Source organism: Myxocyprinus asiaticus, chromosome 41, assembly GCF_019703515.2.
Source record: "Myxocyprinus asiaticus isolate MX2 ecotype Aquarium Trade chromosome 41, UBuf_Myxa_2, whole genome shotgun sequence".
NCBI lineage: Eukaryota > Metazoa > Chordata > Actinopteri > Cypriniformes > Catostomidae > Myxocyprinus > Myxocyprinus asiaticus.
This window is the reverse complement of record NC_059384.1, coordinates 7,255,078-7,271,151: the sequence shown is the minus strand read 5'-3', so window position 1 is coordinate 7,271,151 and position 16,074 is coordinate 7,255,078. Positions and strand designations below refer to the sequence as shown.

The 16,074-nt window shown below is 37.1% G+C and overlaps 1 protein-coding gene across 6 annotated transcripts in view; it reads right to left on the bottom strand.

Annotated features, from left to right (window-relative positions):
• The window catches only part of LOC127431819 (RNA-binding Raly-like protein), a 195,985-nt gene that overhangs the window by 30,567 nt on the left and 149,344 nt on the right, over positions 1 to 16,074 (bottom strand). Inside the window, exon 1 of one of the 6 annotated variants that reach the window (XM_051682395.1) lies at positions 8,621 to 8,913. The exons of the other annotated variants lie outside the window; for them this stretch is intronic. Coding sequence (XP_051538355.1) covers positions 8,621 to 8,657 — 37 coding nt within the window. The 5' untranslated portion in view covers positions 8,658 to 8,913. Of the gene's footprint in view, positions 1 to 8,620; positions 8,914 to 16,074 lie in introns of those variants that run through there. 6 annotated transcript variants of the gene reach the window in all.

Genomic DNA, 16,074 nt, shown 5'->3' with positions numbered 1-16,074 from the left:
TGCTAAATCAACATTTGAATAATTATTAATACTTAATAATTATGACGCCTTTCTCTTCTTGTCTTTATAAAAAAAGCAAAAATCGAGGTAACAGTGAGGCACTTACAATGGAAGTGAATAGGGCCAATTTTTTGGAGGGTTTAAAGGCAGAAATGTGAAGCTTATAATTAGAGATGCACTGATAAATTTTTTTGAAGATCGATACCAAGTCCCTAGTTTTAGGTATCAGCCCATACTGATTACCAATATGAGTAGTTTTGTGTTTGCATATGTATGCCATTCTATTTGTATTTGTTATCTTTGTATAGCCAATATTAGCATTTTCAGTCATTACAAATGACAATTCAGGACCATTCTACAAGGGTGTAGCTTTCCTTTAAGCTAACACGTATGATATGCTATTCATGCTTTAACTTTGTTATTTTATGTATATTGTTATGTGTATTCATGGAGAGGTCAATTCAGCCTAGTACTGATTGACTGTTCTAGGTTTTTTTGCTTTGAGCCTGACAGAGTTCGACATTCGTTTGATTGCTTTGTCCTGTGTTGTTGTTGGACTAAGTAAAACTGACAGTAATTCATTTACCATTTTCCAGCATCTTCTTTACACATAACTCGCATTATTTTGGAGCCTTGGTGTTTAGGATAACAAAGAGTCTAAAGACAACAGTCTTTTGCTATTGCTCAAATAAAGTGTGTGGAGAGAGAGTGAGAGAGAAGCCGCACATAACATGTGAAGATGAATGCATGTACGAGTATCAGTGCATCTCTACTTATAATTTTAGAAAAGTACTTAAACTAATCCTTAAAACTTAAAAACTTGTGTATTATTTGAGCTGTAAAGTTGTTTAAATTGTCGTTTTAGAGTTTTAGGCATTACATCATCATGGCAACGAAGTAAAATTGGAAATAACTGCACACAGAGAAGGTTAGTAAGTGATTTTATCACACTTTAATCATGTTAACACACATATTGTTTACATCTTGTGACTATACTTTTGAAACTGAGTATTTAACATTCACGGACTGGCCCCCATTCACTTCCATTGTAAGTGGCTCATTGTACCGAGTCGAAATTAATGTTTGTGGTAATCAACATTATGCCACAAATGCTGTCAATTGCACTTAACTTGTATTGAACCCAGAATATTTCTTTAAAATAATCAGAAATCAATAATATTTTTCATATTGCAGCCAGGATTTAAAGACTTGAAGATTTGAAGTAATGATGGTGATTTGGTGTTTTGTATGGAAAAATGGATGGTGACTGTGGCTGAACATTGTGCCTAAGATCTCCTTTTGTGTTCAACAAAAGAAAGGAAGTCTTACAGTTTGGAACAACATGAGGGTAAGGAAATTATTTTGGGTGAACTATCCCTTTAACATGATGTGACAAAAAAAATATGGCACTCTGATTAGCATATATAAGGTAATTTAGTTAATTAACTGAGAGAACTGCATATCTGAACCAGAAACACATCAAAGCCAATTGCATTGGGTCTGTTGCTCTAAATAGACTGCAGTTTGATTGGCTGGTTGGGATTTCCAATAATTCTGTCCACAGAATTAGGGACATGAAGCATATGGTGGCTGTGGAAGACACAAACCACGCTTTTTAGTCTTGGGGGAGCCCATTCTTACTGCTTTTGCAGCCATGGGATACTTACTTTTTTATCTGGATTTCTCATAAACGATTTCCACTCATTTAGTGTCTCCTAAGAAATTGCATTCCCCTTTTTCTCCAATCACAAGAGAAGCAATCCTCTCTGATATAGCACCAGTTAGACATCAGCCATATGCCTAGCAGGAATTTAATTGTACCAACAGGTAGAACATCTGGGCTCTGTGAATTTAGAAGATCAGAGCTGGAAGCCTTGAATAAGGTCATTAAGTGATGTTGATACAACTGATACGATTTAGTTTGTGCAAATGCAGCTATGTGCTTAGTTGAAATAAAACCAATGGAACTTACAAGAAAAACATGTTTTGACTCAAGAGTCAAAGGCGTTAAATGTCGCAGAGTAATTATGTCATCTCCCTCCCTTTTTTACTTCGGCGCACCCTGATCTTGTATGTACTCAAACCGTGCAACATTGTTCACACCACGCATCAAAACTGAACTTTTCTGGTACTGTTACAACTGCTTATTCAGGGAAATTGCCTAGGCTGATATATTCGTATTTGTACTAAATGGAAATTGGTGTTTGTGACAAGGTTCTTAACTCTTTTGAAAGTGGGAGCCAGTTAAACAATCCATGCAAGTTTTTATTATACACACTAATGGCTTTTCAGCACAGGCGCATACACACACAGCCAACTTTGTGTCGTTCTCTCTCTCCCCTCTCGGTCTGGACTGCCCCTTTTTATCCCTCACCACTCTCACTGCAAAACACAAACAGCTGTTAGAGATAACACACAGGTGGGACTCCATACCACTCTCATCTCCCGATATCACTCTCCATTCACAAATCAGCGCTCAACCATGCCCCCACCTCCAGATACCCCCATTGCTGACACTGGCCAGGGAGCCATCAGGCCTGCCCACTACTCCCCGACAGCCATCTGCGCCTCCTCGACCATGGTGTGGACCACCTCGAACTTCAATGGCTGAAGAGCTAGATGCCAATGGGTGATCCGTGCATTGGTATCCTTCATGCAATGGAGCCACTCGAGCGGGGCATGGTCCGAACAGAGGGTGAAAGCCCATCCTAGGAGGTAACACAGAAGGGTAAGGACCACCCACTTGAAGGCCAAACATTCCTTCTCAATGGCGCTGTACCTCGACTCCAGTTGCACACTTCTTAGGGTTTGCCTTGAGTCCCGCCCATCTCAATGACTTCAAGACAGCCTTCAAATGCTGCAGGTGCCGCTGCCAATCATTACTGTTAATGATGATGTCAGAGTGTAAGCAGTGTGTGGTCTGAGGATTCTGTCCATGAGCTGCTGAAACATAGCTGGGGCCCCAAACACACTGAAAGGAAGGGTGACAAATTGGTGTAAACCGAACGGTGTGGAAAATGCCTTTTTTCATGGGACATAGGGGTTAAGGGGATCTGCTAATATCCCTTTGTCAAATCCAGTGTCGTATAAAAGTGAGCCGCACCACTGGGTTGGCTCAGTCACTGTGGGATTCTTCTATTACCCCCATATCTAGTATGGCCTTTAATTCTTCCCGAACCACTTTTTTTTGTGTTCAGGTAATCGATAGGGATGACTGCATACCACCCCTGGGTTGGTTTTGATATGATGCTCTATGAGATTCTTACAAACGGGAAGAGGAGAGAACACGTCCGAGAATTCTCTTTGCAACCTGGCAACCTCCATGACTTATGACGGTGAGAGGTAGTCTCTGTAAGTGACCGGGGTGACTCGATAGGTGGCTTTTAAGTTCACCTCCAGCCCGAGCTCCTCCCTTTCCGGAACCACCGTCGCCAAAGTCACGGGGACCTCTCTTCATGGTTTTAGGAAATTGAGGTGGTAAATTTGACGTGCTCCGCCTCTATCGGTTCTTTAACCTCATAATCGATCTCCTCGACTCGCCGTGTGACCTCAAAGGGCCCTTGCCACTTCACGAGTAATTTAGAGCTTGATGTGGGTAGTAATACAAGGACTTTATCTCCCTGTGTAAATTCCTGTAGTTGCACTCCCCTGTTATACAGCCGAGACTGACGTTCTTGAGCCTGTAGTAAATTCGGTGATAGCTGCCCCAATGTGTGGAGTTGCTCTCAGGTCAAGAATGTATTGAATTTCATTTTTACTGTCTGAAGGTCCCTCCTCCCAATTTTCCCTCATGACGTCTAAGACGCCACGAGGCTTACAACCATACAGTAATTTGAATGGGTAAAATCCTATGGAGGCTTGAGGGACCTCTTGCACTGCGAATAACAGGGGTTCGAGCCACTTATCCCAATTCCGAGCATCTTCGTGTACGAACTTATGAATTATGTTTTTCAGGGTCTGATTAAACCGTTCAACCAAACCATCCATTTGCGGGTGGTACACACTTGTCCGAATCAATCTATGTGACATGAAAGTCGTGCCTTGATCAGTGAGGATTTCTTTCAGAATCCCCACTCAGGAGTTGATTCTGAAGAGTGCCTCAGCAACACTACATGCTGAAATGTTGTGTAGAGGCACTGCTTCTCGATATCACGTTGCGTAGTCCACCAGGACCATAAAGCGATGTCTGCGTGCCGTCCGCTCTAATGGCCTGATGAGGTCCATGCCAATTCTTTCGATGGGGAACTTGATCAAATTAAGCGGGCGCAAAGGCGCTCTTGGGTGGCTGGTGGATTCACCAGCTGACATTCACGGCATGCCGCACACCACCTGCGAATATCCCCGTGATTTCCCAGCCAATAGAAATAGGCCATTAGAAAAGAGCCAGAATGCCCATCACTATCTGTCTAAAATAAAGGAATTCTTGTGAAATTTATACAGCTCTAGGGGCCAAGTCCACACTCATCACAGTCACAGCAGCGATTCCTCACGGCCCAGTGGGATGACTAGGTCAAATCTATCCATCAGATGTGCACTATGGCTCTGAGATCTATAAACCTGCACTGACAGGGTTATCACACAGTAGACAACAAGCCCAGAGAGGACAGTTATTATGGACAGGGAGGCAGAGAGGTTTGATAAAGATTTTTTTTAATAAAAATGAATCAAGAATATATTTCTATTATCAGTTAATCTCACCAAAAATATTCTGATCATTTAACTTTGATAATTTTCTATTCTCATTGAGGGGTGCAAGGTATTCCAGATGAAAACTGATTTAGCATTTTATCCTATAAGATGATGTAAACTAGCAGGTTCTTAATGTTAACTGTATGCTCATTTGAGTCAGAGCCACTCTAAACAAGCATTCACAAATATATCAATGGGAGGGTTCCATGTTCAACCTAGTCTCATAGAATGTGCATTTCTATAATTACATTTCTGCAAACTGATTTTTATGTGCTGCATTTTTCGTTTCGCATCAGTTTCCTGGTGAAATTAACACTAGAGGTGCTACAATAACTGTGCATTTTATTCACTTTCACACAAATCATGAGTACAGTGGCTGAACACTTATTTTTTTGCTCTATTACTCATACAATGCTATGTTATGATAACAAAACAATTTTACTCTAATGCATCGTTTGAAAAAAGGTACTTTTTAATGCTTGTCTTACAGACTCACCTACATTTACACATGTATTCCAACATTATTAGCTTGTGCAGTAGCTCACCTGATAGAGTGTTGGACTTTGAACTGTGAAAATCCAGGCTTGAGCTCAGCCAAGCACACAAGATGACATGTGAAACAAAAGTGTTATAGAAGTGACATGAAATGACATGGTTGCTTCAGAAAATTTGCCTTTCATGTCGCATTTGCCTTTAGGAGACTATTGGTTAGGTTTAGAGCAGTGGCAAATTCTCAGGTCCAGCAAAGCCTTCTCTGCTGGCCTAACATGCCAAATAAATAAATATCTTTCATCCTTTTATTCTCAATCACCTTTTTGCCTATGTATTTTTAATCACTTTCCACTCTTAATCTACAAACAAATAGAGAAAAACGAAAAGTTTATCCAGTCAGAATGTATTCCTTGATGCTTACAAGTAAAGTGTGACAACTTTTTCATAAATCGCATGCCCGAACCCATGCTCCTTAGCCGAAACAGCGCTTGAGTCTGAGCTCCACCCCCTCAGGCCTTCAGAATTTCCACAGAATCCCTCAACAGTGCAAATGAATGAGCAACTAAAGTCAGATTGTCAGATTCATCAGCCAATCAGATTGATTTATTTGTTCTTGGTGGGTGTGATCTTTAGGATATGTCCTGGTCGAGGCCTTCTAGCTGGCCTTGAGTGACGCAATCACGCTTTAAGTGATGTACGTAATTCAAGAGCGAAAAGCGTAAGATCAAGCTGTCTGACGAGTCGGCTGTCATCACTGCTGGTATTGCCGTTGAGAAAGAGATCCTTATGGATTTAAAAACACGAGATGTACTGCATGACCGTGTGATTGCTTAATTTATTAAACAGGAAAGGCGGACTGATTTTCACTTCAAGTAAATTGGTAAGTGCTTTTTGCATTGCTATAGCAACATCAGGAGTTTTTTAAGTGTAAATTAGGCTGCTTGAGCATTCAGTGTCGGATCAAGTTTTGAAAAGTAGTGCTGCGTTCCATTCAACTCGGAAAGTCAGATTTTACAACTTTCTACTTGGAAAAGTGCAATGGAATGCATCTTGAATCAGAATTACAACTTGTAGGCTCGTGCAGAAATTCTCAACTCTGATTTCGCCGAGATGCAGGGAGCATGATGTCACACAAACATGTCGACACTCAGGGAGATATACAAAGTAAGTGATAAACATTCACTTTATTAAGTAATATCGATAAATGAGTTCGTTTCAACATTACATGTTATTAAAGCTTGTTTAAAAAAACGCCTGCAGAAACAGGTGTATAAAATTATAATCTCTTTTGATAATCGTAAACCTGAAGCACAAATGCTAGCGCTGCAGCATTGTTTATCAGTTGGGTTGCTAGGAGACATCTCTAATGAGAGTCAAACCCCTGCTAAGCTAACGGGAGCATTGCAGTTCCGAATATCAGGGAATGGAATTTATGGTCGGAGATATCAAGTAGGAATATCCTTCATCCAACTTGAATGGAACACAGCATAACCGTGTACCGACGAAACAAAATTTATTGCAAGCAACATTTAAATCGCAAATATTATTAGACTGATTTTTTTCCAGGTATTATAGACCTCCTTGGTAGATTCATATGAAAAATTATGATTTTTGACGTTCATTTCACAAAAGAGTCATGCTGCAGTTAAAATTAGGCTTGCTTGAGCATCAAGTGTCGTTTCAAGTTCTGGCTTTCGTGCGTGGATGTGTTTTTAAAATGTCAATTGGTATTACTAGTTAGCTGCGACATAATGTATGATGTATGATGAAACTGTGTTTTCTTAATGGCATGAATCACACTGAAGGCCTAGACTTTAAATGCACGGCCCACCACTGGTTTAGAGTAAGGATGTCTGTTTTGTTTACTTCCATTTGCTTTTAAAACACTATTGGTTAGGTTTAGGTTAAAGTTTTATGTTAGGGAGATACATTTTACTCATTAAAAACTTTAACCTTAACTGAGTCTGGTAAAAAGACACTTGCTTTTATGGTACTTTAATGTATTTTTTTTTTTTTTTTTTTTTGAGTGTGTCAGCCTTGGTCACTATGAACTGTCTTTATATGGAAAGAGCTATGTGAAGATTTTTCACACTAGTGTTATAAATCATGTGCTACTATAGCCCAGTTCCGTTTTCAAGTGTAATGGATCATCTGCACAGGTCTGTCATGATGATGATGATAATGGCGAAGGAGGAGGGTGAAGATGAGGAGGAGGAGAAGGAAGAAGAGGAGAATGGTCATGAAAGTGCCATTAAGGCAAATTTGCTTTTGATGAAACATATTAAGTAGCTCAAAGTATTCTGGCTATATGACATTAGAAAAGAACATTGTCACAGTCCATTACCTCAAGCAGGATTAGTTCGGCTTCTGCATAGCTAATGCAAAATATCAAAACATGAACATTATCTACAGTAATAACTTACACAGTAGAATTCTCAAGGGATTTAAAAGATGGTAACATACAAACAAAATCAGACATCAGATGTATGGATTCTAAAATTAATCGAAACATTTGTATAATGTATTGTCCATTCTGAGGATGTGTCATACCTTCCTGTGGTACTGTATGTCAGTCGCTTGTAAACATGTGTATCACTCCTCATGCACAACAAGGCGAATTTGCCGACATGCATCTTAACAGACCAAGTCTATTCAGTAAGTACATGTGATATCTTGACAATGGCTATGACAAACTTGAGGCATGTTGTCACACAATATGGGATAAGTTGTCACAAAACCTGTCATTAAATAGCCTATTAGACCTTTCAGCTAAATTTAAACAGCAACACAATTATGAAACTGAAAAAAAAAAAAAAAAAAAAAAAAAAAGCATGAAGCAGAAATCATGAAAAAAGTCAAACCAAAGATCAAACCATTGTTTTGGCTAAATTTATAGCATTTTAAACACAAATGTGACATCTTGCACTAATAAAAATCGTGACAACTTGCCCCGATATCACGTTTCTGTAAAGTACCCTTGTCCTAAGAACACAGTCACAGTCTTCCTACCGTCATGTATTATAGTTGCCCGATTGTTATGTCTGTGTGATTTTATTGTGTTCGCTTGTTTACCCAACAGCTACAGTAGTCCACAGCAAAAATATGATCTTGAATTTTTCCATTTGGAGGATAAAACTCACAAAACCATTCAAATTTAAGAGGGTTTTGGACTAAAACAACATACAAACCCACTGCTAGAAAAAAAAAAAAAAAAAAAAAACGCGTTGCACTTTTGACTCAAAACCTTAGAGTTACTCAGGTATAGCCTTTGTGACAACTGAACATCCCGTGTGACAACTAGCCCCGGTCTCCCCTATTCTGTAAATATCATGTTAGTACGCATAGTTTCTACGAAAATAGTTGCATTTAGCTAAATATGCAAAGCACATTTAATGCAAAGCAACAAATATTCCCCAAGTTAAAGGTCAAAGAAACTCACACCGGTGATTTCGACGTTTCCCTTTAAACATGGTCATTCTGAACGGGTCCAGTTTGGCGGCTTGACAATCCTGCTCGTGCTCGGAAAAGAGAGACCGAACCTCTTAACCTCTGCTGGGCTTCTTTTTTTTAATTATTATTATTTATTTTTTAACAAACAAATCCGCTTTCTCCGAAGGTGAAGAACCGGAGAAAGACCTACTATCACGGAAAAGACGAAACCATTAGTGTGGTCCAGAAAGGGGTGCTTTACAATATATTTGATTTTCCTGATGGTCTGTAAACAAGCGAGTTTAAAAATCAAACTATGGCGAAGGATTCGTAATTAATATGCATGAGCCAATCCTTTGGAATTGGAGGTCGACTCCGGAACGTCCTTATTACATATTTAATATTCGTATTTAAAGTGTTCGTCATTGGAAGACTACAACCGAACGTCAGCAAGAGCTCATTAATATTCATAAGCCATGCCGTCGCGATAGTTGGACTTGTGATTTAAAGGGATAGTTCACCCAAAAATGAAAATTCTCTCATTATTTACTTAACCTGATGACCAAAACTTTGAAGCTCCAAAAAGCACATAAAGGCAGCATATAAGTAATTCACATGACTCCAGTGGTTAAATCAATGTCTTCAGAAGCTATATGATAGGTTTGGGTTAGAAACAGATCAATATTTAAGTCCTTTTTTACTATAAATCTCCAACTTTACTTTCACATTGTTCTTCTTTTGTTTTTGCCGATTCACTTACTTCGTGCATATCGCCACCTACTGGGCAGGGAAGAGAATTTATAGGAAAAAAGACTTAAATATTGATCTGTTTCTCACCCAAACCTATCATATCGCTTCTGAAGATATAGATTTAACCTCTGGATTAATTTTCATGCTGCCTTTATGTGCTTTTTGGAGCTTCAAAGTTTTAGTCACCATTCACTTGTATTGTATGGACCTACAGAGATCAGATGTTCTTCTAAAAATCTTTTATTGTGTTCAGCAGAAGAAAGTCATACACACCTGGGATGGCATGAGAGTGAGTAAATTATGAATTTTTGGGTGAACTATCCCTTTAACGTTGAATTTAGTTTAATTTTGTTGAAGCAACACTGGATCTAATGATGTACATTAGACAAGATATTTAGGATTTTTTTGCAATATAAAAACAGTGTCTTATAATAATTGCATGCATGTGTATTTACATAAAATAGGATGTTCAAGAGGAAAAAAGGAACAATCGCTGTCAATTTTTGATTTATATTATTATTATTATTATTATTATTATTAGACACTAATAATATAATTTATATACTATTTATATAGTAATATTGCCTAATATTTGCATGCATGTATACTCTGATACTATATAATAGGATACAAGGACATTCTAAACAAAAAGTAACAATCTCTGCATCCTATTTAAGTTTCTCACTTAGAAGATGGAGAGAAAAGCTGGCAACATCCAATCTCATTACAGATTGGCATCACTTTCTTCTCATATTCAGGATCATAAATGGGATCCAAACTTCAATTTCATTTTAATCTTACACCCAGGGTTTAGGCTCAAATCCTAAATAGCTTTTGTGCCAGTGTTTGAGAGTTGCATCAAATCCATCAGGTGCTGGGAGCAAATGTGATGCAGTCGTCCTGGTTTTCCCTCCTATATACACCACAAAAAACAATTTCCATCTTTTTGAAACATGAATATATGATCATATTACCATGTTTTATACTGCGAGAGACTGTATTGTTAAGTATACATACAGAATTCTTATGATAGATTGCATTACCATGTTTTACACCACTTCAGACTGTGTTGTTAAGGGAACAGAGAGGCAGAGAATGATAATGTATAGTCTTATCCTTCTAATAATGTGCAATTTATTCAGTTAGCTGTCAGTATGTGGCTATCAGCATGTGGGTTGTTTTAGCTCAAAATAGCTGTGAAAATGTACTTTTCAAGATCCGACTGCAGCGAGCAAGATACCAGAAACAGTGCTGACCATATTTACAGTATCTATCCTACCTTAAACATGACAAATTACAGTGTTTTCTAAAAGCAAGAGAGATGAGAGATTTGGGAAATATAATGGTGAAAAAAGACATGTTTGTTTTGTGGGATCTGTTTCAATAATTTTTTTTTTAAAATGGCAATTTGGCAAAAACAACAGCACCATCTTGTGGATAATGCAGAGTAGCTACTTTTTTATAAATTCTCAAGAACAGTGAAAGGTCACATGATATTCTTCAGAGTCTGAATTCCATTTTAATAATTTGGAAATATAAATGTCACAATTCTCATGTTTAATATCTGAAATTGACATGAGAATGATATTAATTAAGTAAATGATGACAAAAATTACATTTTGGGGGGAACTATTATACTGGAGTTGAGCTAAACTTGTAGATCTTTTGTGTAAATTGTCTTCCAGTTTGTATATATATATATATATATATATATATATATATATATATATATATATATATATATATATATATATATATATATATAATTATTACAAGTACCATTAACTGTGTACATTAACAAGGGACTCTCAAAGTTTTATACCAATTAGAGTCAAACTGCAGCCTTTTACCTTATATATTTTTTCAATAAAAGAAGAAGGAGAAGAAGAAGAAAAAGAAGAAGAAGAAGAAGAAGATGATGAAGAAGAAAAGCAATAGCCCGGAAAGAGTTTGTTTTAATTTTTTATTATTTTTTTATTTTTTTTATGAGGTGAGAACTAGATACATTAACGAGCAGCTTAAATCAATCTAAAGACTGTAAATAGATAAACTGATGATACATTGACTATAATAACCTTTTAATGGGGAAAGAGAGAGAAAGCATGAGAGAGTTCTAGAGTGCAAAGAATCACATTATGAGAACACCGAATTGCTATTTAAACAGTCATTTGGGTCTGACTGATCTAATGGACTGTCATATCCCTTGCAGAGTCAGTCATCTGAGAGCACACACAGACACACGAATATTCCAACAAATAATGGCTCTGAGAAATAGAGAAAGCATCAAGCATGGAGCCCTTTGATGAGACAGAGGTGTTGCAGAGAGCATTTTTATTTCTCTTTAGGAGTGTCCCTCGATAACCTTCATTTTAATCCACCCAACCGAGATGCTTCCCTCAAATAATAGAACTTATAATGAAGACAGTATTGCTCCCTATTGCTCAGTTCAATGGAGCTGATATTCAGCATGATGGCAGATGGTCTTGAAATAATCGAGTGTGCTTCATATAGATGGCACATGGCACCATAGTACAGTGACGGGCAGTTTCACGGCAACGCAGAAGGACTGAAGATGAAATGAAAGGTAGAGATTTAGACTAGGAATCTGGTATTAAAGGAATAGTTCACCTGATGTAAAATCTTATTCATACATATTCAACCTAGATGTGTCAAGAAGCATTGCGCCAAGTTTTAACATCAACAACACCTTTGATTTGGTCTTGTGACTGAATACACAGTTTAAATATATGCAGAAGTGTGAATTAGACTTGAGAGCTACAGTGGATGTGAAGATAATCAGTAAGTAATCACTTAAATTTCACCATATGGCTTCAGAAGCCTTGTCATGTATAAAACATATAGACCTTTATGGTGCTTTTATGGCTCTATTTACAAATTTGACAGTCCCTGACAACTGTATGCATTCATTGTATGGAATAGAACAATATGAACATTCTTTTAAGTTAGAAAGTAGAAAAAGACATTTGGGTTTGGAGCGACATAAGGTGTGTGGTAAATGATGACAAAATTTCATTTTTGGGTGAAATATTCCTTAATTTAATATTTGCACACAAATACAAATGTTCATCAGTGTGTCCAGTGTGAGCATATCAGTATATCAATGCTATCGTATGTAATCTTGATATTCATGGATGCTAGCTTTTTCTTCTTTTGTTGTAGAGGACACCAGCACCTCTAGGTAGTTATGCGCTATTGTCAGTTTTTTTGATGTAAAATATTATTCAGTAGGATAGACTGCAGCACTTGACTGATCGTCAGACTGGAACAAGATTACGAAAAGGTCATGGCAAGATGGACAGACACTCCAGGTGAGAAAGAGAGGGACACAGAGGGATAGAACAAGAGAAAATGGCGACTCTTACAAAACCAAGGCCCTAATTCACCCCAAAATAAAAATAATGAAATTATTTGCTGCTTCAATAAAAAGAAGCCTATTTTTGGGACTATATAGATTTGTAATGAGATTTGTCATAGGACTAATCATCATCATCCTATTCTCATTACAGTGTTCTGAGAAATTAATGAGTATAAATAATGTAATTAAAGAATGATATATTAGCCACTTAAATTGTAAACATACACTATGGTAGTGTTTGTTGTAATACCTGTATAATAATTTTAATAATTCTTAATAATAATAATAATAACAATAAAAAAATAAATAAAAAAAATTGATGATGATAATAATAATAATAAAAATAATTGTATTACAGTAATTTTTTACTAAGATTCTAATGAGAATAAGCATGGAGAATAATGGGAATTACAAAAAAAAAAAAAAACCCCGCAAAAGTAAAACATTCAGACACATGAAAAAAAATCTGCTGAGAATCTAATCAGAATAAGCATGGATAATGATGGGAATTTGATATATATATATATATATATATATAGATATATAAAACCGTTAGTTCCGGTCCTCGAATCTGATTGGACGAGAGATGTTCCATGAGTACTGATGGTCTCACACCATCAGCACTCGGATGCTTCACTGTGTGTATCACTCCGCTTGTGTTCGTGTCATTCTAAACTAAAGTGTAAGAGCAGTGCATATGTGTTAAGAGCCATCTGTCTCTTTACATTTAATATTGTGACATTACATATGTTAGCCAGCAGGTGGAGGCAAAAGACCATTTTTGTGTGTAATATGAGCCAGTTGGTGACGTGAAGTGAGTCAGTGTCACTCAGTGTTTATATTTAACAGCGCTCCGTGATTGCTCATATTACTACTACACTACTAAAGCTAGGAAATAGCTTTAAGCAGCTTTAAACTAAAAACTTCAGCATTAAGGCTCATCACAGCTGAGAGACACAACAGACTGATTAATTACACAAACTCAAGGTGCTTACCTCTTACCAGACTTTCCACATTGGAGAGGAAAAAATGGCGGAGAAGATTGCGGTTTCTATAGTGAAAGACATTTGCACACCAGCTACCGCGAAATAGAGAGGAATACCCCAGCTTGGATGGCTACTTTTCCACTGAGAAAATAGGATGAATTTCACCAAAATGACATTATTTTCAGAAAGCTGACTAACAGACTACAGCATCATCAACAGGTGATCGCACACGCTCCATATCTCTCTATCTCTCTCTCTCTCTCTCTCTCTCTCTCTCCCACACAACACACACACACACACACACACATACACATCCTTGTTTCTCCAATAACTTGGTAGAAACAGCCCAAGCTGTGATTTTAGTTCTAAAGTGAAATTTTTGAATTACTAATGAAGGCTTGGACGCAACGGCAGATTCTGATCCGTCTCGTAAGAAAGTAGTTCCATGCACAAATGCGTTTTTTGTAACTGTACTCAGTTTTCGTACTCTTGTTCATTGAACTGTTGTATATAAGCAATATCACACTCGCAATCGTGCTATATGGCCCTAAATCAGCACTGCTGTGATTACCTATGGCACGAGGCCCTGCCGAATCACAGCAGTGCCGATATACGGCCATATCGCATTCTTGCTCGTGTGATAAAATAAAAAATAAAATAAATAAAATAAAAAAAACAAATTTTTTAAATTAAATAAAAAAAAGACAAAACAAAATGCAAAAGTAAAACATTTAGACACATGACTGCAAATAAAAATAAATAAAAAATCTGCGGAGAATAAGCATGGAGGATAATGGGAATTATTCCTCCAGGTGCTCCTGTTTCTCCCACAGTCCAAAAACATGCAGGTTAAGTGAACTGGAGTCTCTAAACTGCCCATAGATGTGAGTGAGAGTGTGAATGTGTATGCCTGTGTGTGTTAGCCCTGTGATGGACTGGACACCTGTCCAGGGTGTTGCTCTGCCTCTGGCCCGAGACAGCTGGGACAGGCATCAGCACTACCCACGACCCTACATAGGACAAGTGGCTATACAAGATGGATGGATGGAATAAAGGGAATTACAAAAAACAAAACAATACAAAACAAAATGCGAAAGTAAACAAATAAAATAAAATAAATAAAAATTTAAATCTGCTGAGAATCTAATGACAATAAGCATGGAGAATAATGTGAATTTCAATAAACAAAACAAAACAATAAACAATAAACAAAACATCAAAAAAAAAAAAAAAAAAAAAATCAGTTGTAATGTTTCCATGACTTTAAATTTTTTTTTAGAAAAAATAATTATATAAATAAAATAAAAATAGAGAGAGATGGATGGCAGTTAGAAGTGAGAAATATGCCAAATGTACTGTCACTCTCTCAGCAGCTGTATTTAAAACACCATCACAGTAGTGTTGACTGGATTTTTTTGTTAATGCCAGGGTAATATAAAATAAAGTACAGTGATATTAAGATACTTTAAATCACTTCAGAATTTAAAATAAAAAGTTAGCTTTTTTAAGTAATGTATTTTATTTGTATTTTATTTATTTATTTATTTATTTTTACAAAAAAATGTAGCTTTTAGTTAGCATCCTAGATTTAACCTGCTAAATTAAGCATCATAGTCTCTGAAAAGAGTCCACAGACTGATTTAAAGCCGGTCATAAATGTAGCCATGATCTTCCTCCCGCTGAGTGAAACCAGCTGAGAAATGGGAAGGTGCTTTTGAAGATAAGAGGGATTAGAAATGGAGGGAATGGTTTTACAGTTTTTTTCAGTACGTTAATCTCAGGGAGATTACTCGGAAAACTGTGAGAGGTTTTACCCTTTTCTGATATGAATCCAATTCATGCACCCGTCTCGGTATTTAAGCTCAAATTCACAATCAGTCAGAGAAGTAAGATGTTTCTTGTGAGATTATATATGTAAACAAAGCCCTTGTTGAAGAGCTGTACAACCAGGGTCAAGACACAGCAACTGCATACTTCTTCCAGCATCAACCACAATGTGGAGCTCTAAGATCACTATGAATCAATAATCCTGCAAAATATATTCAGGTCTGAAAACATTTCAGATGTCTGACACCGGGTACTACACAATTTCACACAAAAATTATTAGTTAATACAATCTGATTTAGTCCCCATCAAGATTTATTCATCCCATCTACATACTAAATTACACTTGACAGCAATATTCTCACAGAATCGGGAGGATGAGAATGAGGAATATTTATTCATTCTCTTGGCTAATATGAAGTGCATTAATCCTGCAGGAGCACGTAATTAAATTGTCACCCTGAGATTGGGCCAAGGGTCAGTTTGTTTAACACTCTGTACCAGTGCTGCTTCAATAATGTAAAGTA